At 39.7% G+C, this 26,999-nt stretch overlaps 1 protein-coding gene across 1 annotated transcript; it reads left to right on the top strand.

The window, feature by feature from the left end:
- Positions 1–26,999, top strand: PM20D1 (peptidase M20 domain containing 1). Its single transcript, XM_081948575.1, has 13 exons — positions 1–347; positions 2,346–2,432; positions 7,286–7,521; positions 9,527–9,613; positions 11,878–12,011; positions 12,717–12,836; positions 16,274–16,349; positions 17,644–17,705; positions 18,285–18,363; positions 21,846–21,917; positions 23,552–23,720; positions 24,454–24,553; positions 26,825–26,999. The coding sequence occupies exons 1-13, from the start codon at positions 122–124 to the stop codon at positions 26,952–26,954; spliced, it is 1,578 nt and encodes a 525-aa protein (XP_081804701.1). The 5' UTR covers positions 1–121; the 3' UTR covers positions 26,955–26,999.

Below are 26,999 nucleotides of genomic sequence, written 5' to 3'. Positions count from 1 at the left end.
AAAAGCCCTACCAAATCAAGTTTCCCGCCGCGGTGATAAATTAACAGCTCCGTCAATGATTGGCTAGAAGCCGCGCCTGCCTGTCAAAGTTCCCAAAGCGGCTGGGCCAAGACGCAGGAAAATGGCGACCTTCGGTGGTCGGCTGCGGGGCGTCTTGTGCGGGGCTGGCTTGGGACTGTGCGGGATAGTGTCGCTTTTGCTAGTCGCGATGCTCCTCCGAGCCTATGGGACGCGACCTTCTGGCCCGGCCGTAGGACTGCGGGAAAAGCAGCAGCAGGGACGGCAGAGGCGAGGGGAGGCTGCCTTTAGCCCCCGCGAGTTGCAAGAGCTCAAGGAGGTGCTCCAAGGTAAAAAAAGAAAAGAAAAAAGAAAAAGAAAACAAAAAAGAAAAGATGGAATCGGGTGTAAAAGCAGTCATTTCTTAAAAGTAAATGTTTCTCTCTCTGTTTTTAATAGGAAGCTAGTACTAGTGGTTCGAGAGCAAAATTATAGCCTTGTCTACGTCTGTTAGACTAAATTGTGTTTTCCTCTGTTATTGACTTAAATTGTTTGGTACAATATGCAGATCTCCTGTCCTGGAGTAACCGCATAGGACTGAATGTCTGTTGCTGCTGAAGTTACCTCTGCTACAAACTCCTGCTTTACTGATACTCTTTCACAATCGGAATGCATAAAACAACTTTATATTCTGCTCAGAATAACACTAGCTTTTTGGAGGCTGTAAGATGTATCGTTTTGAATAAAATCACTTTTGAGGTCCTTATCCTTGTACATAGTTCTGTATATTTAATACCTATAGGCATTCCGTTTGTAGACACAAATATATCAGAAAAGACAGTATTCATATGATTTGATTTGTTATAAAAGGCAGGCTTTGAACCCTGCACGACTTGGGGGTGGATTCTTCTTTCCTTCCTCAAGTTAGGTGGGATGGGAAAGCTGCTTTTCCAGGCAGTCACCCTTCAGTCACTAAATAACTCTTAGTTTATTTGGAGCTGTCATTTTAATTTTTGCCCCCAAAGGAGATACTAACACTTTGCAGATGCTTTAATGCAGGCGTGTCAACCCACGGGCTGCAGGCTGCAAGGGGCACTGGACGGATAGTAATGTGGCCCCAACAAGATCATAAACTTTTAATATTATTATGTGATTCTTAGTGATCAAGTATGTTATATATTTTATATGCAGCCCAAGACAAGTCTTCTTCTCTCATTGTGTCCCAGGCAAGCCAAAAGGTTGGATACCCATGCTTTCATGTAATGCTCTATTTAGGCTGCTAACATAGTGATGAAACATATGCTGTAACATCACAATGTACTTCCCTCCCACATCAGGATACAAGTGCATGGACTGTATTTGCACAATGATTTTGCTGCATGCCATCAGTTTGTCATTGCTAGAACTAGCTGAGGTGCTTTATAACTTCTACTTACTTGGAAAGAACAGTTGACAACAATATGCAACTGTCTATTTGCTAACCAGGCAGTTTAGAGAATGACAACTGTTTTGCAGGAACAGCAGAGTGACATCTATTTTGCATGAACTGCATTAATTTCTGGCAAGTTTCCAGGTACAATTCAAAATGCTTGTCAATACCTATGAAGCCTTTTGAGGCTTGGATCCCCAATTACCTTGGTAACATCATTTACTCCACATTCAATTTTCCTGATTGATTTCCAACTTCCCATGAGGTTTCAGGGAGGCAAGTTTTTTTCATGGTTGCTCCAAACCATGGTTGGGGGGATTATTTTTCTCAAATCTAGGAAGGCCCGTAGATTTCAAAACCTGGTAAAATTCCTTCGGTTTTTGCATCCCTTCTTCTTTTTTGGGGGGTGGGGGGTGGGGGGTGGGGGTGGGGGATATTAAGGAGATTGAGGTAGCTTGCTGTGGAGTCTCTGACAACTACTGTATGCTTTGTTCTTCTGTGTTTTATTATGCCCTGTGGATTTGTAAAGTATTTTAAAATCATTTTGCACCTGTTGGAGAAGTTAAATATGTATTTGATATTTTATTTTGAGCTTTTCAGAGCCTATGATTAGTGTGGCATACTGTCAAATACATGAATGGCAACAAAATGAATTCTAATCCCTCATGTGCAGGTCTTTCTGATGGATTTGTGCACAGAGATGTGCTCCCATCTTAATGTACAAAGCCCTTACATGACAGCTGTTCAATATTATCACAAATGCCCTCTTATAATTGATACTAGGGCTTATCAATTGATAATGATGGTTTCTTATATAAGTGTATCTTTAAGACATCTTAATGGGTGCAGTTGTCCATCTGTGTTACTCTTTTCAAATATTGCCTGAGCATTTTGAAAAATGCTTTATCCTTTACAAAAGGTGCTGTCAGAATACAAACCGTTTCCTTCTCACCAGATGATCAGAATATAACAGCCCTGGAAGAATTTGAGCCATATATTTACAAAGGTATTTAAATGTAAATAAATAATAAACAAAATTGTTTTTTATTAGTGATAATGCTACTAATTGCATAGAAAATATAATTATTGTATTGCATTTATTTCTTGATAGAACTGAAGCACCAAACTGAAAAAATATGGTTCATTATTTAATAAAGTTCAATTGACAAAAATTGTGTGGTGGTTATAAATGTTATTATAGATGTTATCTGTGAAGAAAATAAGGATTCTTTAAAAAATGAATATGTATTTGAATAATAATTTAATATTGTTTTTCAATTGGAGTTACCATTCTGTTATAAATTACACTGATTCACAGAAAGAGTAAACATGTATATTTAATGGCGAATTCTCCCAGTTTAATATTAATGTAAGTGGCAAAATAACATCCCTTTCAATCAGTGGTTGGCAGAGATACTGTACTAAGTTATGACCAGCGTTAATAGTTTTGTTGGATTCAAATGCTAAGCTACATGTTATGGATTCTAACTAAATATTTGGTTTATGATTCACCTCTAGTATGACTCTATAAAAGAAACTAAAAGGAAAGCTGCAGATAGATAGGCAGACAGACAGACAGCTTTAAGCATTCTTAGGGAAAAAAAACCACCACATATTACTGAGAAATTAAGTCCTATTTATTTCAATATACTTGGTTCTCGCAACCTAAACCTCATGGGTTGAACCAGAAAGTGCAAAGTTCTAAAATCAATTCAATTAAAAAAATCAGTAAGGCTGCTTTAAATAAGCTACTTTCTCTCAGGCATGGAGAAATAGCATGGCATTAAATTTACTTAGAAAATAAATTTGGTTCCCTGTTGTTTAATCAGTAATTTTGTTAGGTGATTTTCTTTGCACCAAGTTCCCGTTTCTTGCTGTTATGATGGCAAAGTGTTGTTTATCCATCTAACTGCAACACAAGGATGATACTTTAGGTTTACTTTAGATTATTGAAATTTCAGAGATAAAGTATGAGTAGAACTTTGAGCATCCAAAGATTGCTATGTACTGTATATATTCAGAGTAAGATAATAAATGCTGATGAAGGAACAATATAAATGGAAGAATTATTGTATTGCAGATGATGTCACTACTCTGGTCACAAGGGGAACATTTGTTGTGTTTGCTAGGATATACTTGTTTTTTGTTTCCCAGTGAATAAAAGAGGGAAAAGAATAATTTCAAACTTTTTTTTCTTGTTTATATTATTTGCTTTCAAAACAGTTCGTCTACATACAGAAATACAAAATACTCGTTGACCCCGAGAGGTGTAGGAGCCGGAAGTTAAGGGGATTTTTAGTAAAATGTTTTTTATCTTTTTTAGGGGGTTCCAGGGTGGGGGGGAGGGCCAATCAGACCGGGAGGAGAGCCAGTGCCAGGCAAACAGGTGAGTCCAGGAAGGACGGGGGTGAGGTAGAGGGGGGGAAAACAAAGGTCACTCGAACAGAGGGTTGTCCTATTACAACGGTCGTGGGGAGGGGGGGATGCGAGGACAGGATAAGATCCCAAGGTCGGTTGGGAGACCGTGGCTGTTGGTTACGCCCGGTCGCTTGTACCAACCCCTGCAGTCTAGGTGGACAGGAACTACAGAGCCAGGGCCTGCGGCTGATGCTTTGCAATGCAAGGTCTGTTACCAACAAGGCCCCCCTCATCAATGAGTTGATCTCAGAGGGGGAGCTAGACCTTGCAGGGATAACGGAGACCTGGTTGGGCCACGAGGGTGGTTTGCCCCTCGTGGAAATGTGCCCACCAGGTTTCCTGGCATTCCATCAGCCCCGGGCCCTGGGTAAGGGTGGTGGGGTGGCGGTGGTTATTCGGGAATGTTTAGAGCCGAGGGAGTTCACTGTCCCTCAGATACCCGGGTGTGAGTCCCTTGGTGTGAACTGGGGCCCAGGGAGGCAGTGGGGCTTGCTGATTGTATACTTGGCTCCTCGCTATGCATCAGCAGCCCTGCCCGAGCTCCTCGAGCTAATCTCAGCGACGGCAGTTGAGACCCCCAGACTCTTGGTCATGGGGGACTTCAACTTGCCGTCGACGGGAGCGGCTTCCGAGGTGGCTCGGGAGTTCATGGCTTCCATGACGGCCATGGACCTGACCCAATTAGTTCAGGGCCCCACTCACGAAGGGGGCCACACACTGGACCTCATTTTTGTATCTGAACAGTGGACGAGTGATCTGGGAATAGGGGACTTAGTCATTACGCCCCTGTCATGGTCAGATCACTCATCCCTCCGGCTGGACTTCCCTGGCGCTATCCCCCACCGCGAGGAGGCGGAACCAGACTCTACAAGCTGGTACCGCCCCAGGCACCTGATGGAATCGGATAGATTCCAGACGGAGCTTGGGCCAATACCTGTAGCCCTGTCCCGCTCCCGCTCCGAGGACCTAGTGACTGCCTGGAATAGGGCGACGACTGGGGCCTTGGACCAGGTTGCGCCTTTGCGACCTCTCCTGCGGCATCGACCCACCCGGGCTCCTTGGTTTACTGAGGAGCTAAGGGTGATGAAGCGCCACAGGAGACGTCTAGAGAGCAGGTGGAGGTCCTCACGCTCCGAATTTGACCGAACACAGGTAAGAGCCTATTTGCGGACTTATCTTGTGGCAATAAGAGCGGCCAAGTGTAGGCATTGTGCCGCCCTTATTGCGTCCGCGGATAACCGCCCTGCCGCCCTGTTTCGGGTGACCCGCTCCCTTTTATCGCAGGGGACGCGGGGGGCACCCTTACAGGGAAGAGCAGAGGAGTTTGGGGAATATCTGCAGGACAAAATTGCTCAGATCCGGAGCGGATGGACCTCCGTCAGTGGACCAGACGAGCCGTCAACAGCGAGTCTTGAGAGACCATTCTGGGAGGAGTTTGATTCTGTTGCCCCCGAGGATTTGGACAGGTTGCGTGGACGGCTGCGTCCCACCACATGTTCAATGGACCCGTGTCCCTCCTGGCTGGTACTGGCAGCCTGGGAGGTGACACGAGGCTGGCTTCTGGGCCTGGTGAACGCCTCATTGGGTGAGGGATACTTACCAACTGCCTTGAAAGAGGCGGTGGTGAGACCCTTGCTCAAGAGGCCTTCGCTCGACCCAATGGAGCTAGCTAATTACCGTCCAGTCTCCAACTTCCCCTTTTTGGCGAAGGTTGTTGAGAATGTGGTGGCGCAGCAGTTTCCACGACACCTGGACGAATCCGATTATCTAGACCCACGCCAGTCCGGCTTCCGACCCGGGCACAGCACAGAGACAGCCTTGGTCGCGTTGGTTGATGATCTCTGGAGGGCCAGAGATAGGGGTTGTTCCTCTATCCTGGTCCTATTAGACCTCTCGGCGGCTTTTGATACCATCGACCATGGTATCCTATTGCGCCGGTTGGAGGGGATGGGAGTCGGAGGCACCGTTTTGCGGTGGTTCGGCTCCTACCTCTCCGACCGGAAGCAATGTGTGTTGACAGGGGGACAGAGGTCCACCCTGAGGCCACTCACTTGTGGGGTGCCACAGGGGTCGGTCCTCTCGCCTCTCCTGTTCAACGCATATGTGAAGCCGCTGGGTGAGATCATCCGTGGTTTTGGGGTGAGTACCACCTGTACGCTGATGACACTCAGCTGTACATTTCAACCCCAAACCACCCCAACGAGGCTGTCGAAGTGATGTCCCGGTGTTTGGAAGCCGTCGGGGTCTGGATGGGGGACAACAGACTCAAACTCAACCCCTCCAAGACCGAGTGGCTGTGGCTACCGGCACCTCGGTTCAGCCAGCTGATACCATCGCTGGCCATAGGGGGCGAACAACTGTCCCCTGTGGAACGGGCGCGCAATTTGGGCGTCCTCCTTGATGCCCGGCTGTCAATGGAGGACCATGTGGCAGCCGTGGCAAGGGGGGCGTTCCACCAGGTCCGCCTGGTGCGCCAATTGCACCCCCTACTGGACCGGAGTGCCCTGCGCACGGTCACTCATGCGCTGGTGACGTCTCGCCTGGACTACTGCAATGCCCTCTACATGGGGCTTCCCTTGGGATGCATCCGGAGACTGCAGCTAGTTCAGAACGCAGCCGCGCGGGTCATCATGGGGAGTACACGATACTCCCACGTAACACCCCTCCTGCGCGAGCTGCACTGGCTGCCTGTGGCCTTTCGGGTGCGTTTCAGGGTATTGATTACCATCTTTAAAGCGCTCCATGGCATAGGACCTAGTTATCTGCAGGATCGCATCCTACCACACACGTCCCTACGACCAATCCGCTCACACAGGGAGGGACTCCTCCTGGTGCCGTCCGCTAGGCAATGCCAGCGGGCGACACCTAGGAGTAGGTCCTTCTCTGTGATGGGCCCAACCCTCTGGAATGACCTCCCCCCCGACATCAGAACCACCACCGACCTCCGCTCCTTCCGTCAAAAATTAAAGACTCACCTGTTTCAATCAGCTGGCCTGGCACTCTCTTAGTTTTGCCTCCCGGGGATATATTTTAATTGGGTTTGGGTATTTTAATTGGGGATGATTTTTAGGGTTTCCATAGCATATTTATTTCTTGTACAGTCTTATCTCCTCCATCTAAATGTTTAGTATTTAATTGTTTTTATATTATTTATATTGTTATTCATGTATTTTATCTGCATTTTATCTGATTGTACACCGCCCCGAGTCCCTTTTTGGGAGAGGGGGCGATTTAGAAATCCAAAGAAAGAAATAAATAAAAATAAATAAATAAAAACAATTTCTTTCTCCCATATTACAGTTAACCATTTTCCAAATCCATTATATCATCCACTATTCTCTTATACATGCCATTCATTAAAAGTCTGGCTTCTGTACCCAATACACAGTAACTTTAAAATTAAACCCAGTGGCTAACTTTGTTTAATTCTCTTTCCTGAAGTTTTTCCTATAGTGTTTTCTACCTCATTCATTCAACATGAAGTTATCGGAGATTATAGCCATCTATTCACCATCCAGGGATCTAACCCTCAATTACAGCCATATATGCTGCTTGCACATATAGATGTGGTCCCAGCATACCCTGACGGATGGGATGTCAGTGATCCCTTTTCTGCTGTGGAACATGATGGATTTATATATGGAAGAGGAACACTAGATAATAAAAACTCAGCTATGGTATATCAATTTATCTCCTTTTTGTGAGATGCAGAAATGCTCTGAGTTGCAGGAGTCTATGAAATTTTATGTACCATATTTATGATAAATCATGGCTTCCATTACACAGTATGGGACGAGGCAGTCAGTTTTCTTTCTGTATGCTGCAGTTTTCAAAATAATTTTACTGCTTTTAGAATTGCATTTGGCTGAGCTTCATACAGACTTCTTAGACACACCTTTTGCTTCAACAATTGCTCCTTCTGGAAAACTGAAAAGGAAAGCTGGCTTTTCCTGCTTTCACTGAACAAATGGTTCTATTTTTCCCCCCCAGAATAAATTAAATTGATGATTGTAGGGGAAATACAGGTCACCTATGCCATCTTGAAGTGAAAAAGTGGTTGCTGGACACAAGATAAAATGGAAAAGTAGTGAAAGAGAGTCAAAGGATGTGGTCTGTGATTCTTTTATTTGTTGGTTTGGGGTTTTATGGCTGAGTTGAGCCATTTGGCGATTAAAGGTAGTAAATACTTTCATTTCACTATGAAAAATATTGGCAAATTGAACCTCCCTTGGAATAGTGTGATTTTAGTGGACTTATGAGGCATGTGAAAATGGAGCAGGGCTGCACATTTCCTACTGCGTTAATCAGTCTTGCTGACTTCTCTGGTTGCAACAATCTGGCTAACTAGTGATTAAAACAGCCTTTCTGAAATGAATTGACTCATGATTGACATGGATCTAATGAAATGCAGAGCTTCAAAGATCAGAGAACAACAACACTGCTCTAACTCAGTTTGGAAAACTGGAGGGAAAAGCAATAGTATCCTTCTTCTGTCCCAATACTCTATGAAAGCTGATTCAAGGCTAGAAACAAGCAAGATGAGCCGTCTGATTAATAACATATTAGCCACATATTATTAGATCATTATAACAACATATTTAACATGTCTGCTGATGCACAGAAGACTTTGGTTGAGGACGGATGAGATACGTGTTCTGAGAAAAATAAAATATTATTTAATCCCAGGATTAGGAGCCCATTATTGCATTCATAAGCTTCAAAACGAAACGTCTGCCACCAAGTTGACATGTCTTTAATATGACAGATGGGAAAAATGATTAAATACATGATGAGACTAAGTAGATTTAATTTAAACAAAATATAGTTTTTGCCTTGGCTCACTTCACTTTTGGAGTACTGTTCATGGCATGCTGCCAAAGGCAATTTATAGCTGTTGGCTCGAAACAGATTTTACTGCCCTGCTCTGATGTTAACAAAGCATTATTTATTGCATGGTTGAGTCAGTTGTCCTGGGGGATTATTAGAAATAGTGGGCAGCATATATACAAAATTTTAAACATACGTAAAAAAGAGAAGAAATCCACACACAGTCTTTGGTATGGTAATTTATTTTCTTCAATGAAAAGGAAGCAAGATTACATAGAGATAGGTGATACAAAAAGTTACCTAGGACACACACTCCCTTGCATCCAACACAGCACAAACGCAGGAACCTTTTCTTTGTGCATTCTGTGTTCCAGTGATGATACTTCCTTCATCTCATCCCCAATCCATGAGTGTTACTGGCTTAACCAGTCTTTAAGCAGCATTTTCCTCTTTGCTCTAATACCATCCCTGGGCAGCCTCAAGGAGTAAATGTAAAATGTGTAAAATCTGTTAGTCTTCACCATCTGCTATTATGGAAGAAAACAAGATAACTAGGGACAGAGGCAATAGAGGTTCCTATTGGATAATGATCAGCTATAGGGACAGCAAATTTCTTGCCAAATATTATTTACATGTATTGGTCACCCAATTCCAGGAGACTCACTGGATTATGCTCACTCAAGGGTGGCTAGTACTATATAGCTCTGTAATAATCAAAAGCCTTTAGTGAATAGAGTTAAAGTCTCTGTATGAGCTCTGCTTTCTGGTAGTCTAATTCTTGATAATAACCATATATGGTACAATTCACTGTGTAACCAAATGTAAAATAGTTATTATTTTCTTTCTAATCCTCAGGGCATTCTACATTCTCTAGAGTTTTTACTGAGACGAAATTACAGACCACAAAGATCTTTCTATATAGGCCTTGGGCATGATGAAGAGGTATTATTTGTTTGTTTGTTTAGAAGAACGTGAATTCTAGTCCCTTTTTAGGCATGGAAGATAGCTGGGTGACTTTGGGCCGGTCATTCTTTCAGCCCAATTCACCTCACAGGGTTGTTGTGAAGAAAATAGGAGAAGGGAGGAATATTAGGTATGTATATTGCCTTGAATCATTCATAAAAATAATAAAAACTGGATAAACAAATCTTTAAAAATATTCTCCAATTAGGATTTAGATACATGTGAAAAGATAGCTTAGATATACAGTATAAAACCATGGTAGCGCAGTGGTTAGAATACAGTATTGCAGGCTAACTCACCTTACATTACCAGGAGTTTGATTCCTTCAATCCTGACAGATTCAAGGTTGACTGCACCTTCCATCCTTCCAGGATTGGTAAAATAAGGATCCAGATGGTTGGGGACAGAGGTGGGTTGCTCCTGGTTTGGCCAAACCGGTAATGGAATTCAGACCAGGGTTGCAGAACCGACAGCGACCCAGGCCTGCCATGCCCCCCAACCGGTTCTCTTGTCACCGCCTGGCCACCGGCATTTTGGTTTTTAGTGACTGCGCATGCACAGTTCACTGTAAATTGTTCTGCGCATGAACAAAGAACAATTTTCACTGAACAGCGCGCACACGCTAGCGAAGCGGGTTGCGAACTGGTAGTAAAACCGGCAGCAACCCACTCCTGGTTGGGGGTAATATGCTGACTCTGTAAATCAGAGAGTGCTGTGAAGTGGTATATAAGTCTAAATGCTATTGCTATAGTAGCTTTCTAAATGGGATTATGTACAATCTCTTTAAATTCGAACTTTAATGGTTTGGGCTATAATTAGTAAATCATTTACATCTTTGCGAGTCCCTTTGGGGAGAGGGAGCAGTTTACAAATCTAATAAAATCAAAAATCAAATCAATAATTGCCTTCTTTCAAAAGACTAGCCAAGCAAAATGATATTCTAATTCCCTTTCAGGTGGGTGGTAAAAAAGAAGCAATGAAAATTGTGGCTGAGCTGGAATCTAGAGGGGTACAACTTTCTTTAAAAAAAAAAGTTTTATTAGTTTTTTCAAGTATTTTTGGGAAAAGGGTACATAAATGTGGAGAAAAATTTTGACAGCTACATCATACGGAAGGTGGTGCTTCCCCGGGGTCTTACATCTCTTTCTTATTTTATATATATCAAAATATCATTATTACGTACATATTAGGAGTTTAGGTATACTAAATTCTTTAACATCTTCAACCATACTTTATATCACTTCTAACCATTTCATTGTATTGACAATTGCAATGTGTTTTTAAATCATTTCTGTGACCTAAGTCTCATTGCTGTCTCTTCTCCCCTGTCTGTTGGCTGAGCCTTGGCTCCTCCCTCCTTCATGTCTTGTGCACTGTCTCTTGTTTCATCTAGGAGGTTCTTGTGTTTTTCCATGAAGGCTTCTGCCTCCACTACTGTATTAATTATCACTCTACCCCCCCTCCCAGAAAATCAACAAGCCTTCTGGAATTAACCACCTGAACCAGATATTTTTTTCATATAATTTTTTAGTTAGAAAGAAGAATTTCTTCCTCTTATCTCTTATTCTTTTTGGTATCTGTTTCAAAATGGTTATTTCTTTGTCCTTATATCTTAAAGGTTCCCCCCTTTGAACTCCTAGAATCTCCTCTCTTATAGTCTTTCTAAAAAAATTTAACATGAACTTCCCTTGGAACATTGTGTGTTCTGGCATATGCTGAGTTAATTCTATATATCAAATCCATATCCCACCCTAGCTGTTGTTTATCTCTTTTAATATAATCTGCTAGCATTGTTATCATAATCTCCCTTAAGTCTTCACCCTCCATTTCAGGTATGTTTTGAAATCTAAGAAAAAGAGACATCCTTTCAAATTCCATTTTTTCCATATAATTCTCAATCCCAGCATTTTTTTTTTGTAAAGCCTTCATCTCTTCTCCCACCCCCACAGCACCCTCCTCCAGAGCGTTTATTTTCTGGCTATTTTGTAAAGTCTGTTGTTTATTCTCTCTGAGTTCTTCCCTTAAGTCCACCAACTGTTTTTTTTTTATTTCATCCTGTCCCTTTAAGAGTGTCTGGAACATTTGTTGAAACATTTCTTGAGACTGCTGTTCCCCCTGGGGGGGGGGGGGCTTTGGTTAATGGTTTGGGCTATAATTAGTAAATCATTTACATCTTTGCTGAATAATAATTGCCTTCTTTCAAAAGACTAGCCAAGCAAAATGTTATTCTAATTCCCTTTCAGGTGGGTGGTAAAAAAGGAGCAATGAAAATTGTGGCTGAGCTGGAATCTAGAGGGGTACAACTTTCTTTTGTGCTTGATGAAGGAAGCTTTATTTTTGATGGAGTGATCCCTAAAATAGAGAAACCAGTAGCTGTGTAAGTAAAGAAATACAATTGTTTTCTACAGTAAATGCAGTTCTTTACCTATCTCATAGAATCAGGTTTAAACAATTGAATGTTGGAAGCCATGCCTTACAATTCATAAATAACTGAAACTGCAATCTATCAAATTACTTTGCCTGTTTTTGGCCCACATTTGTTCTGGAAAGACTGTCCATATTTTCATCATTCCACAACAAAGGTGGGCAAAAAACAGGCAAAGTAATTTGATACATTGCAGTTTCAGTTATTTATGAATTTATTCATCTCATATTGGTTGTGCATATGATAACTGATTAACTTCAGGTATATGAATGCCTGGTCACTGTAGCGCCCAGCAATAGAGTACATAGACCTATTACAAATCCAGATGTTGGTTTCTGCTCTACTTATAAGACTAGAGTAACTAGGGCGACATGTATTTTGTAATATCAGATGGGTGACGATTTGCCCTGGAGTGCCAGAGAACATTAGTAGAAATTCCTGCTGCTCTGCACAGCAGGCAGGAAATCTGACTGCAGAGTAAATACAAAGTATGTCTGTATGTGCTGGTTTAAGCAAAGCAAAAAAGATCTACATAAAATTGTCCGAAAAGCAGCAAAAGTCAGACCTAACTTCTTGTTTATTCAGTTTGAATATAACAAACAGTCCAACTGTATTGCGTTTGGAATTTCATTAATGGTTTTTTCCTCTACTTATCAGGATAGGTATCACAGAAAAAGGTGCGCTTAATGTAAATCTCAGTGTAACATCTCAAGTTGGCCATTCTTCTGCCCCCCCTAAGAGGACCAGCATTGGTATTCTTTCTGAGGCCTTATACAAGTGAGTGTCTGTCTTGGGAATTCAATGCATATCTAATGGGGAAATTTTTTATTTGGGTTGAATGCAACAGTTTTCAGTAAAACATATAAAGCACAGTAGTCTAAGGTGCTACAGAATAAGTCATGAATAGTTGTAACAGAATTTTACAACCTGGCAGTTTTTAGCTAGGATGGTTTACAACCTATCTAACCCATTTTTGCTGGATGTTATAGTCCAATACATCTTCAAGGGGGAAGTTATGGTTGTAGAATTAGGAAATAAGTGGTATCTATTTATTCCGTTCTATTGTGTTATTTTCTAGAACAAGTCACGATAATTTGCAAAGCGGATGATATATCTAAGTTTATGGGGTGCTTTATTGCTATGCCATTGAGAGGTTACTAGGAAAGAAATCTTAATTTTGTTTTGTCTTCTTATCTTTTCCTGCCTATCATTCCCCTACCGCCAATCATTTCAACATAGGGGATAAACAAGAATAACAGTCAAATTCTATTTCTGAAGAATCTTTTAGCCTTCATCGACAACTAAGGCTGTTGCCTATTATACATTGCTGCAATTGAGCAAATAATTATACTTAGGAACAATTAACTAAACTAATTGCATATTCTTTTTCTACTCCACTTTCCTCTCTCTTTCAATATTGTTCCTTCAATTAATTCTATTGTTATTGAATAAAAAAGAATCAAAAGCTATGTGTGATAGGCTACAGATAATTAACACAGTACATGACTTATATGGTAGATTCTCATATACTTTTATTTTACTTATTCGATATATTTATATAGTTGCCCATCTCAAGAGTAAATGACTGGATAATGAACAGCAAACAATCAAATAAAATTCCAGATCCGTAAAAATAATTATTGAAGAATATTTTAGAAATCATTATTAAAAAGAAAAATAGTACAAAATTTATTTAAAAAGTTTAAAATATATCCACCACACAGAGAGAGTAAAAACTATCTATCTCAATCCATTTTACACTGGGAATAGAGAATGAAATTTGGTCCATACCTTCTGCATGTCCTACCAGCAGGAGTTCCTTCTTTTATAGAGGGCTACATTCAAATTATACAATACAATAGCAGAGTTGGAAGGGACCGTGGAGGTCTTCTAGTCCAACCCCCTGCCTAGGCAGGAAACCCTATACTGTTTCAGACAAATGTCTATCCAACATCTTCTTAAAGACTTCCAGCGTTGGGGCATTCACAACTTCTGGAGGCAAGCTGTTCCACTGATTAATTCTAACTGTCAGGAAATTTCTCCTCGGTTCAAAGTTGCTTCTCTCCTTGATTAGTTTCCACCCACTGCGTTGTTCTACCCTCAGGTGCCTTGGAGAATAGTTTGACTCCCTCTTCTTTGTGGCAACCCCTGAGATATTGGAACACTGCTATCATGTCTCCCCTAGTCCTTCTTTCTATTAAAGTAGACATACCCAGTTCCTGCAACCGTTTTTTATATGTTTTAGTCTCCAGTCCCCTAATCATCTTTGTTGCTCTTCTCTGCACTCTTTCTAGAGTCTCCACATCTTTTCTACATCGTGGTGACCAAAATTGAACGCAGTATTCCAAGTGTGGTCTTACTAAGGCATTATAAAGTGGTATTAACACTCACATGATCTTGATTCTCTCTCTCTGTTTATGCAGCCTAGAATTGTGTTGGCTTTTTTGGCAGCAGCTGCACATTGCTGGCTCATATTTAAATGGTTGTCCACTAGGACTCCAAGATCCCTTTCACAGTTATTACTGTTGAGCAAGGTACCACCTATACTGTACCTGTGCATTTCGTTTTTGTTGCCTAAATGTAGAACCTTACTCTTTTCACCATTGAATTTCATTTTATTAGATAGTGCCCAATGTTCAAGTTTGTCAAGATCCTTCTGTATCTTTAGCCTATCTTCTGGAGTGTTGGCTATTCCTGCCAGCTTGGTGTCATCTACAAATTTGATAAGTTCCCCATTTATTCCCTCATTCAAATCATTGATGAAGATGTTGAAGAGTACTGGGCCCAAAACAGAGCCTTGTGGTACTCCACTGCATACTTTCCTCCATGAAGATGCAGTTCCATTGAGGACTACACGTTGAGTGCGGTTGGTCAGCCAGTTACGAATCCATCTGGTGGTGATGCTGTCTAACCAACATTCTTCTACTTTATCTAGTAGTAGGTTATGGTCTACCTTATCAAATGCCTTACTGAAGTCCAAGTAAACTATATCAACGGCATTACTCTGGTCCACTAATTTTGTCACATTATCAAAGAATGCAATAAGATTAGTCTGGCATGATCTGTTTTTGACAAACCCATGTTGGCTTTTGGCTATTACTTTGTTTGCTTCTAGGTGTTCACTAATTCGTTGCTTGATTATTTTTTACAGAATTTTTCCTGGTATTGAGGTCAGGCTGATAGGTCTGTAGTTTCCTGGATCTGTTATTTTCCCTTTTTTGAAGATGGGAACCACATCAGCTCTTTTCCAGTCCTCTGGTAGTTCCCTGGTGCTCCAGGATCTCTGAAAGATATAGTTCAGTGGTTCTGAAATCTCGTCTGCCAGTTTCTTCAGAACTCTGGTATGTAGTCCATCCGGTCCTAGTGATTTGACCTCATCTAGGGTAGACAGGTGCTCACTTACCATTTTCTTCCCTATTTCAACTTGTGTTCCTAATCTGATTTTTGTGGTGCTGTTTTTGATAGGTTGGACTGTTTTATCCCTTTGTGTAAAGACGGATGCAAAACATGAGTTAAATAGTTCTGCTTTCTCCCTGTTGCTTGTCACCTTCTTGCCACTTTCTCCCAGCAATGGACCAATTGTTTCCTTAACTTTTTTCTTGTTTTTAACATGTTGGAAGAAGCTTTTTTTGTTATTTTTTACTTTTGTGGCAAGCCTTTCTTCATTGTGAGCCTTAGCTTTCTTCACTTCATCTTTACATGCTCGGGCTATTTGCTGATATTCTGCCTTAGTTATGTCCCCTCCTTTCCACTTTTTATACTTATCTTTTTTGTCTTTCAATTTGTCAGAGAGTTCTTTATGCAGCCATGCTGGTTTCTTTTGGGAGCTGTTGTTTTTCTTCTTCATTGGTATTGTGCTAGACTGGGCTTTTGTAATCTCATTTTTCAAAATTTCCCAAGCTTCTTGAGTTGTTTTCTCCTTGAGGATTCTCATCCATGGAATTTTTCCCAAGCTCTCTTTAAGTCTATTGAAATTAGCTTTCTTAAAGTCCAAGATATAAAAGATCTCTTTGCCACATAATATGATTGAAAGAAGATACTTTCAGAAGAATGAGTTACACGTTTCATATTCTAAGGGATCCTTTTTTTCCTTAAAACCTGTTTGATTTACTGTTTTAAGAAAGAAGCTAACAGATCTAACAAACCTACATCTTAGGCACAAAATAATTCAACTGAATGTACTTCATTTTGCTTTTTGCATTTGATTCCTATAGGTTGGAAGCGCAGCCGATGCCCAATTTGTTTGGTCATGGACCTGAAATCATGATGTTTGAACAACTGGTACCAATGGTGAGTATTGAACAGTACATGTTTTCTTCCTTTCTAGATCTTTCATAAGATCATTTTAAGGCATTTAAGGCATCTCCCAAGGGAATTCTTGGGATAATTCCCATGAATTGCTATACTGAGCACTAGGCAAATGTACTTGATTTAAGGCATCTCCCAAGGAATTCTTGGGATAATTCCCATGAATTGCTACACTGAGCACTATGTACTTGATTTTCAGGGACAATGACTCTGGGTGGCATCATCATACAATACATGCAAAACAGTTTCCAAGACATCCCCAATCACCAGAAGAAAGACAGCCATTAAAAGATAAAATAAGCAGCAGGACGTGCCACCAACGTGCCACCAAAGCCTGGGGAAACAGCCAGGTTTTCAGAGCTCTATTGATCATAGCCAGGTGGCAGCCAGCTATATCTTAGAGGGGCATAATTTTTCTGAACATATAGGATGGGCAGAAATTGTGAACCAGTGTCTGCTCAGATAGTCAGATCTGTGCCATAAAGGACTTTACAACCTACAACCTTTCATTTAATAATGGTTCGAAGTTCTAATGGCCTTAGAAAAAGTGACTTGCAACCCTTTCTTGAATTACAACCATGACACCACCCTTGCAGTCGCATGATCGCAATTTGGGCGCTTGGTAACCGGCTCACATTCATGATGGTCACAGCATGTTGCAATTATGTGGCTGTGATTTGTGACCTTCCCAACGGGCTTCCAATAAGCAAAGTCAATTGGGGGAGCCAGATTCCAGTGAATGACTGCGTTATTCACTTAATGACCACAATGACTTGCTTAACAACCACGGTAAAAATAGTTAAAATCATATCTAGTCAGTTTCACTTAATGACCACATCGCTTAATGACTGAAAGTCAAGTCCTAATTGTGATTGAAAGTCAAGGGCTACCTGTATAGGCAATAATCAGGATCTTGACTTGCATCTAATACCATACATTGTATTTTTACAACGATTACTTCCTTTGTTCTACAGATTCACTTTCTATTCTTCTTTTTATTTCATTTAAAAGAAAATTGTATCTTGGCTTTGTTCACAAATAAAAACAAGTACTCAACTCAGTTTATAATTAATAGTATAAAAAAATAATCTCATAAGACCACTGCCTTCCCTAGCAAGAATGGACTGGATTGTAGTTTGTATATAGTAATTATGTTTACTTATGCAATCATTGTTTTCTTGAGTGGTAGATAAATATGTAGAATAAAGTCTTATCTGGGGATACATTTGCTGATGTGTATATACTCTCTTCCCATTCCCAATCTCCTGCTATTCAGTTCAACTTCCCCCTCAATATCATCATGGCAAATCTATGGCTCTTTGGACCTCTTGTTGGCTGGTAAGAAAGAAGATGCTTTTATCACTTTCCTTTCTTGAAACCTACATGCATAAATTAATTAGGAAATGGTGGCCATAGGTTCTCCCTGTAGTATTCTTTCTTACTGCCTTTCTCCTCCTTTCTTAAAACTTCTATTTTGAGAAGATGCAACAAAAAAATCTGCAAAACTTTCTTCAACTGCATTGGTCTTTTATCAAATTCTGAAAAGGCAATTATGTGAGTGTTAATACAATGCTATCACATCTGTTTGTGGGAGGAATAATATCTGCTAATGAGTGACTTGACAAACTGCAAGAGAAAATTATCTCCTGAACAGTTAATCTAAAATTTATTATGTAAAAGAGAGCAGAGGAAATAAAAATAAGCTGAGCATGGGTAAATAAATGAAAAATATACTGGAAGCTACAGGCAATATATTTATCTGGATTATATAAAGGGCTTCTTCTTTTTTCTCCTTTTTGTATTAATTGCTGTACTTCAATTAATATAAAATATTGCTGCTATTTTGCAGAGTACAGAAAGTTATATTGGTTTAATGTGGATACCAAAGAAACTTTTGCCTTTTAAATCTTTATGCAGGTTTCTTGAGCGAACTCCTGGCACAAATGCTTTGGTTCGGACCACCACTGCAATCACCATGTTTCATGCAGGAATAAAGGTATAACTGGAAGACACTAGATTGAGGAAAGTTGCAACTGAATCGGATAATTGGTGGCTCCTGCCCCAGTTTTGTAACCTACAGAGAACCAACATTTGCATTATAAGATGCCCAGAATTGCTTTCAAAGCAAGATGGGCAGAATATATATTCAATAAACAAACATTTGATAGGAAAATAAATCCAGATAAGATTTCCCGCCATTTTTGTCAGAAAATAAAATAAAACAGGTATATTTGGCAATGGAAATGCTTAACATACTTAAACAGAACAAAAACGCAACCAGAAAAAAAATACCTTTATTTCCACCCAATTTTCTCATGTTGCATTATTGTCCTGCAAAAATAATATGTTATTCTACTAAAACTCTCGTCATGACTTTTAACTGGGCGAAACAATGCATTGGAGGGCAACTATGTTTGAACCTCAAATTGGCTAATTTGCAGGATGTGTCCAAAATCCAGGACCCATGAATTCCAAGGGAATGAAATTTAGGGAAATTGTGACTGCTTTTGTGCTACTGGCTCCTCCTGGCATCTAATGCAGTTATGTGATCTTCATTTTTAATGTTTCCCAATGTAGTTCAAAAAAAAAAACCAGTTGTTTACAGTTGTATATTAATTTTTAAAATCCTCTGAATTAATGTGTATATTTGAATCAAGAATTTTCTAGCTATTTTACACATCCACCAAACATGATAAAATGTCCCTTATTGTTATTAACATTTCCAGCATTAATTTGAAGTCCCTTAATAACATTCTTGTTAACGTATTCATCTTTCATTTATTAATCTTAAAACCTAATGCACTACATTATTTTAATTTGCCCATTGAAATTGCAATTCCCTTTGAAGGATCTTCTACAACCAATAGTAAATCACTTGTAAAGCCCCTAATTTATAATTTTCTATTAAAATCACTTCCACAGTCCTCTCATCTTGCCTTATATCTCTATTCAATATTTCCAAAACCACAATAAACATAAAAGAGGACATCTCACAAGGGGAACACATCTTTCCCAGACATCTACCTAATCCCATAAAACAAAATGAAGCATCCACATCCCTACATGGTGCAAAACATCTTTTGTCCTAATAAATACACATACAGGTGAAACTCAAAAAATTAGAATATTGTGCAAAAGGTCATTTATTTCAGTAATGCAACTTAAAAGGTGAAACTAATATATGAGATAAGACTTATTATATGCAAAGCAAGATAGTTCAAGCCATGATTTGTCATAAGTGTGATGATTATGACATACAGCTCATGAAAACCCCAAATCCACCATCTCAGAAAATGAGTATATTACATGCAATCCATAAAACAAGGATTGTACATAGAACAATATTGGACCTCTGAAAAGTATAAGCATGCATATGTACTCAGTACTTTGTTTGGGCCCCTTTTGCAGCAATTACTGCCTCAATGCGGCATGGCATGGAAGCTATCAGCCTGTGACATTGCTGAGGTGTTTGGAAAACCAGGATGCTTCAATAGCGACTTTCAGCTCTTCTGCATTGTTCAGTCTCATGTCTCTCATCTTTCTCTTGGCAATGCCCCATAGATTCTCTATGGGGTTCAGATCAGGCGAGTTTGCTGGCCAATCAAGCACAGTAATCCCACAGTCATTGAACCAGGTTTTGGTGCTTTTGGCAGTGTGGGCAGCTGGAAAATGAAGTCAGCATCCCCATAAAGCTCGTCTGTGGAAGGAAGCATGAAGTGCTCCAAAATCTCCTGGTAAACGGATGCGTTGACCCTGGTCTTAATAAAGCACAGTGATCCAAAGTCCTGTTGCTCAGTGGTCCAAAGTCTTCTTTTCTGATGAGAGCAACTTTTGCCAAAAGCACCAAAAACTGGTTCAATGACCGTGGGATTACTGTGCTTGATTGGCCTCTCCATTCTTCCTCCATACTCTGGGTCCTTGGTTTCCAAATGAGATGCAAAAGTTGCTATATTAGTTTCACCTTTTAAGTTGCATTACTGAAATAAATGAACTTTTGCATGATATTCTAATTTTTCGAGTTTCACCTGTATATACATAAGATGCACATTTTACAAAGAGCTCGTCATGTTTACCCTAATTTTAGATATACAGTAAACTTCAGTCTATGCTTGAGAAAAGTAAGCTTGTTGAATAATGGAAGTGCTTTGTTAGTCTGATGTCTGTGGCTGTCTGTGTGTATATGTATACATGTAGAAAATAGAATACCAAAGATGCAGTGTTTTATCACTTAGTAATATGGCTATTGTTGAACAGCGACATCAGCTGGTAGAACTGGGAAAAGTTACCCAAATTACAGATCCACAACTCTAAATGCTGCTCTGTTCTGGTCAAATGTGAAATGGAAATGTGTCCAGGGGTGAAATGCTACCATTTCAGACCGGTTTACCTGAACCAGTAGTAAAAAACGCTACCAGTTCACCCAAACCGGTAGTAAAAAAAAATGCTACTGGTTCAGGCGAACTGGTATTTCCGAAGATCAGCTGTGACGCACAATTTATATTAACTAGAATTGTCCGATTTCCCGCTTTCTAGCTAGGTTTAGATTAGCTAGAAAGCACAGTGGATCCCCCTCCCCCCCCCTTTGCTGTTCTACTTACCTTTGCAGACTTGGAAGGCTTCAAAATGTTCCTTTTTTAACGCTACGTGGGCTCACCTCAGGGGCACAAAGCACGCACTTGGTAGCAGACTCACCGAACCGGTAGCAGACTTCAGAGGATTTTACCGCTGTATGTGTCTATCTGTGATTTTAAGTTTAAAAAAAACTTAATCCACAATACAGTTGCTTTACTTGCAAATAGTTCAGTTATAATAAAACAATCCAAAAGAGAAAAAAGTTAGGGTGGGAGTGATGACTGTTGGGGATGAAAATATGGTCCAGCAAATCAGCACTTTGGATATATTTCAAATTGAATCTCCACTCACTCTTTTATCTATGTTTAGAGCTGAGCCATTATTTAAGATCATGGGTCTACTATCGTCACATAGACATACATGCCCAATGTAAATTTGTATTTATGTAAGGCATGAATTGGCAGCATTTTTCTTTCCCTGAAGATGGACCCACATTTCCCTGTGAAATGAGTTAAGGACAAGCACAAGTGGGTCTGTCTACTATTCTTCAGAAGCAAGCTATTTACTGCCATGGTATGTGGCTACATTTTTTTCAAGTGCATATACGTCTGCCAAGTTCTTTTTTTGCAGAAAAAAAGAGGCAGAGCTTTGCTCATTGTTAATAGAATGGCATAGGGGAAGGAATAAAGGCATTTAGAAAAGAGTAAAAGCAAGCAAGCGCTTCAATAAGCCACGTTTGCAAGTCTCCTTTAAACTTAAAAGAGATGTTGATGACAAACCAGGAACTATGTCATAGCTTCAGGTGAAGCTGCTTTGAGTTGCTGCCAGAGATCTGAAATGTTTTGATGCTTGAGGATAACTCTACCCTCGTTTAGATCTTCTTTTTTCTTCTTTCCTTCTTTCTAGTCAAATGTTATTCCACCAAAAGCTGATGCCACGGTGAATTTCCGCATCCACTCATCACAAACGGTTGAGGAGGTAGTATGATGAAGAGCAGTGGAGTTTTATATGCCTTTGCTGTTTTAATCTTAGAATTTGTCATAGTTCAGGCCTAGGCTTGTAGAGTTTGATATTCTAGTTTTACTTGAGGGAACATTAAACAGGTTACCTGATTTGGATATAGTGCTGCACTCTCCCTCTTTAAGCAGCTCTGATATAACCTGGGCTGATCCTGTTAATACCTGTTTCTTATAGGCGAGATGCTAGCTGGTTCTATGTCGCAGCTACTGGCATTCTGGCTGCAGCAGCAGAGGGAGATAGAGCATAATTGGGAGCGATCAACAATCATGTTCTCTTATCCACTTTAGCACCATGTAGGATTCCAGTAGCTGGAGGAATTCCCTCACCACCTACATTTTCTCTAACACAAAGTCCTAATTTCTGGGTCCTGAATGATACTGTTACTGCTCCCTGCTTGAGAAAACCTGCTCCCTGCTTGAGAAAGTAGCATTCTCTCTCTCCAGAGGTATTGGGAAACCTGAGCATTTCCAGAGGTCCTTACCTTCCCACTAATGTTAGAGAAGGAACAAACAATTTTTAATAGCTGAATATTGCAACACGTGCTTTGAAGGCAAAAGGCCCTAAATTCAGTCCCTGAATTTCTCTGGCTAAGATTTTCTGGAAGCTTGGAAAGACACATCAGTCATAGAAAGCAATATTGAACCAGATGAAACAATGCTCTCAGTTGGAATCAGGCTGCACCCGTTTAGCTGACTGGCTGCCTATATCAACATGCCTATGTGTTATGTATGATAGGTTGTTCCATACAAGGATAATAAAGAGAAAACAGTTAAATCCCTGGTGTTGCATCCCCTTTTTCCTATGTCTTTGTGGTAGAGGAAGGCATCAAAAGAACATTTTCTCCTACAGTATTTGTGACAAAAATACATGAAATAATGCTTAAGCCAAATGTTAAGATTATAACAGTTCTTTACCATTCTGCTTGATTAATACAATACAATAGCAGAGTTGGAAGGGACCTTGGAGGTCTTATAGTCCAACCCCCTGCCTAGGCAGGAAACCCTATATTGTTCCAGACAAATGGCTATCCAACATCTTCTTAAAGACTTCCAGTGTTGGGGCATTCACAACTTCTGGAGGCAAGATGTTCTACTGATTAATTGTTCTAACTGTCAAGAAATTTCTCCTCAGTTCTAAGTTGCTTCTCTTCTTGATTAGTTTCCACCCATTGCTTCTTGTTCTACCCACAGGTGCCTTGGAGAATAGTTTGACTCCCTCTTCTTTGTGGCAACCCCTGAGATATTGGAACACTGCTATCATGTCTCCCCTGATTATTGGGTTCTGTTATATATTTCTGTATTTAATATGAGTGATTTAAATTTTGGAATTATATCTGCATTAAAGACCATTAAAATATATATTTCGATACAAGACCCAAATTCAAATTGCAAGAACTTTCTGTTCCTTTGTATAACAGGAAATAAGATTTCAGCAATGAGATTCCTGAAAGATTCCTATCCTCTCTACATATTTTTATTGGGAGAGCTGAAACTAGTATAAAGGATTGAGGGAGAGTCTGGAACTTGTGCTAATATCATGATGAAAACCATCTTCGCTGCTTTAACTTGTTTGTTCTTTGGGTGTATTCTTAGATCCTGGAAATATTAGACAAAACAATTAATGATAAGAGAGTGAAGATAGAAGTGATGGATACCTTTGATCCACCCCCCGTTAGCCCCTGGGACGATCAGACCTTCGCTGTACGGGTTTTCCGCCAGACCATCCTGGATGTTTTTCCAGATGTTGCCAGTGTAGTTCCAGGTAGTAGCAGATGCATGACCATTAGTGTTTTTCTCTTCTGTTTCCATTCAATCCCAACATTGTTTCTATTTTTTTCTATGTTCTCTTTTGTTCCTCTGCTTTATTCCAATGCATGTGGATGCACATTAATATAAGGACACTTCAAATACTATTAAAATTACATACATACATGGAAACAATTACATTTTTTTTCTTTGATGTCTGGGAGCTGTTTTTTCAAATTAATATTATTACTATCAAGTACTGGTGAACTGTATATTCTCCATTCATACGTAAGTTTTTTTCAGGGTCATGTTAACCTGTGCATTTATTTCCTTCACTGAGACCATCTCTGCTATTCGATTACGTCTTGTAGCACTGGATTGTTCCAGTACAAAACTATGAGTCTTTCAGCCATTGTTTACTGCATTAAAAGCTTTCATACTTAAACAGATTCTTCTTGAAACATTTAATTATTTTCTAGACTTTTTAAAAATTCAGGAGAGAATTGTCAAAGCTCATGATAAAACTTTGGCCCATAAGTGTCAGTGCAAATTAAAGGAAACTAAATATAGTACTGATTAAAATTGATGCAGCTTCAGTTATTTCAAAACTGCTAAATATATAGACAGACAGACAGATGGATATAGATATAGTTTTATCACAAAAGGTAAAACACAAAAAAGATAAGCAAACAAATAAAACTAAACAAAAACATACTAACGGCGTTTTTGTACTGATTATTTTTTTACAGGGATTTGTATTGGAAACACTGATAGCAGGCACTACAGCAGTCTCACAAAGGCTATTTATCGATTTAACTCCGTAACCTTTAAAGCTGATGATTTGCCAAGGTACAGTACAATGATCATTCTTAATGAAATACTGGAGGAGAAACATGAGCGTTTTTTCTAATAAAAGCAAATGAGACATAGCCATTGAAATCAGAGAAAGAAAACAGTAATTCATAGCCCTGAATTATGCATATAGAATTAATTAAAAGATAGTAGAGGGAGAATTAGAGCTGGTATCTGTCCTGATAAAAAGCAAAATGAAAGTGCAGGATGTTTTCTAGAACTATTGATATCTATCTATCAAACGTATAGGTCTGCCCATCTCATAAAAGGTGTTCCTGGGCAGAGCACAACCTGGTTAATTAAAACAGTAAATGTATAAAAATAATAATTATTAAAATATAAAGCAGGCTTGTATCTAGTGCTTCCAATAAATCAAAAGCACCAGATACAAAAGAATGTGAATATTAACCTCAACAATGGAGCCATCTTAGAATTTCACCAGTCCCCTGGGAGTCCTGGGTCTGATGACACAGCCAGATCTTAAGGGACTTCTGGAACATTAACAGGGATAGAACTAGCCTCATTTTGGAGGAAAGGGGTTAATGTTCTTTTAGATGGGTACCATGGCCGAGAAGGCCCTGTCTCTTGCATCCTGCCTAGCAAACAGGACGTACAGCATACCTTCTCTACCAATCTGATGGGATAGGCAGATACAATTGGGAAGAGAGCCTTCAGATAACCCAGCCTCATTCAGTGAAGGGCTTTTAAACTTAGACTTATTACCTTAAATTAGACCTGGAAGCAAGCTGTCCAACAATGCAACTCACGGAGCTGAGATTAATACCTGCACCGCTGCATATTCCCACATTGTCAGCTAGATGAACCAGATAAATGAATGGCTTTACATTTTCCCATTTATATTCCTGTGTCTGGGTTCATATATTCATTATAATTGCTTGCTTTTTTTGTGTGTAATGTGACTCCAGTCATTTTAGTTAACTGTTTTATGAACCAGTTCAAAGTAGTTTTTTCAATGTCATGATTCTAGACACATCATACTTTAAGTTAATGGGTTTGCTGTTTTGGACACTTTTTAAAAGAAACTTAGAATATCAGGATTTATATAAGTAAATTTCATATGTTCTTTAGGCACCTGATAGATAGATTAACTGGTTAATTGAGGGTGCATTTCCTCCTGGGGTTTTACCTCAGTTCAGAATCACCTTCAGGTACATCCAGTCCTACAGTGTTGGCTTTGCCTGGGGATAAATGAATATATTGTTGATTCAGTCATAATGTATTTGCTTAAAATGTTGCCACTCTGGAACTACTGTAGCTAGAACATTCTCCCTTGTTAGGAATGAGCAATAATTCATTCCCAGCTTCTGGCTCCATTGTCTTTTTCTTATTTCCCTTATATTCTGCAGATTTTAAGAAAATTTCAGGTCAATTTCAATTTTAGGAGATTGGGGAGAAAAAGCAGTGGCAATATGGAGGTGCCATGCATTTCTGTTGTATTAAAGGTTTGCTGTGTTTAACACTCTGGGGAAGAAGAATTCCTGATTTTAATTTCTTCGCTGGGGTGTAAAACAAAATCTGAAAGAAAACTATAGGCGCTTGACTATACAAATATATGCCATTGCATGTGTTAAATGTAAGTAGAAATGCTGAAATGGACATTCTCACAATAAATACTGTATCATAATTAGGATTAGATTCTAATTATGTTTAGATCCAAACTTATTCATACTTAGGCAGGATTTTTGCATAGGATTAGGCTATTTAATCGTGTTTTCAAAATAGCTATTGGGGTATACCCAAGCTGTTAACAAGGAGTTGCCAACTTTGCTGCAACTGGGAGTTACATTTAAAAACGGCTTCCCGGTAGCTTTAGAGAATTTGGCTAATCATGTACTGAGTTTAGAACAGATAAATCCAGGAGCAAAAGGGAAGAAATTGGCAAGGCTTAAGGAACTCATTTCACCTCTCAAATTCTTCCCAATTGTAAAATATTGGCCCTGCCTCATTCTATGGGGGGCTTTGGAGACCACCAATAGGAAATTCAGGGGTTATATGGCCACAGGTTGTACAATGTTATCATGAACGTTGGGTTGTATAGCATGCTAAAACAAAATTAAGCAACTCTATTAAGGATTACTGTGCTATGTAAACTAGTCCCTGAATTAATTTAGTTTTGTCTCTGACTAAATCTAGATCTAAATTTTGGAGTACTGTTGCACTGCACATATATTTGTAATATAAAACTTTTACTTAATGATGTGACTAATTTGGCATTAAGCAGCTGCTTTCTTTTCCCCTTTTAATCAGATTCCATGGGTTGAATGAAAGAATCTCTGTGGAAGATTACGCAAAGCAAGTGGAATTTTTCTTTCAACTAATTCAAAATTGTGATTTAAACCAACCCACAGAGCCACATACAAACCTCCATGAGCTATAGAAACAAGAAAATATAAAGGCTTGTGGGAGTTGTTAGAAATCTGAA

This window comes from Natrix helvetica (genome assembly GCF_964273705.1).
Source record: "Natrix helvetica genome assembly, chromosome: 3".
Classification (NCBI taxonomy): domain Eukaryota; kingdom Metazoa; phylum Chordata; class Lepidosauria; order Squamata; family Natricidae; genus Natrix; species Natrix helvetica.
Note: the sequence above shows the minus strand (reverse complement) of the source record. Positions and strands in the feature narration are given on the sequence as shown.

What these genes read in the sequence shown, in the direction of transcription:
- PM20D1 (XM_081948575.1), top strand. Translation starts at nt 122, where the DNA reads ATGGCGACCTTCGGTGGTCGGCTGCGGGGCGTCTTGTGCGGGGCTGGC. An exon ending in ATAGAGAAACCAGTAGCTGT is followed by an intron (nt 12,012 to 12,716) that starts GTAAGTAAAGAA and finishes TCTACTTATCAG; the next exon opens with GATAGGTATCACAGAAAAAG. An exon ending in TGTTTCATGCAGGAATAAAG is followed by an intron (nt 18,364 to 21,845) that starts GTATAACTGGAA and finishes CCTTCTTTCTAG; the next exon opens with TCAAATGTTATTCCACCAAA.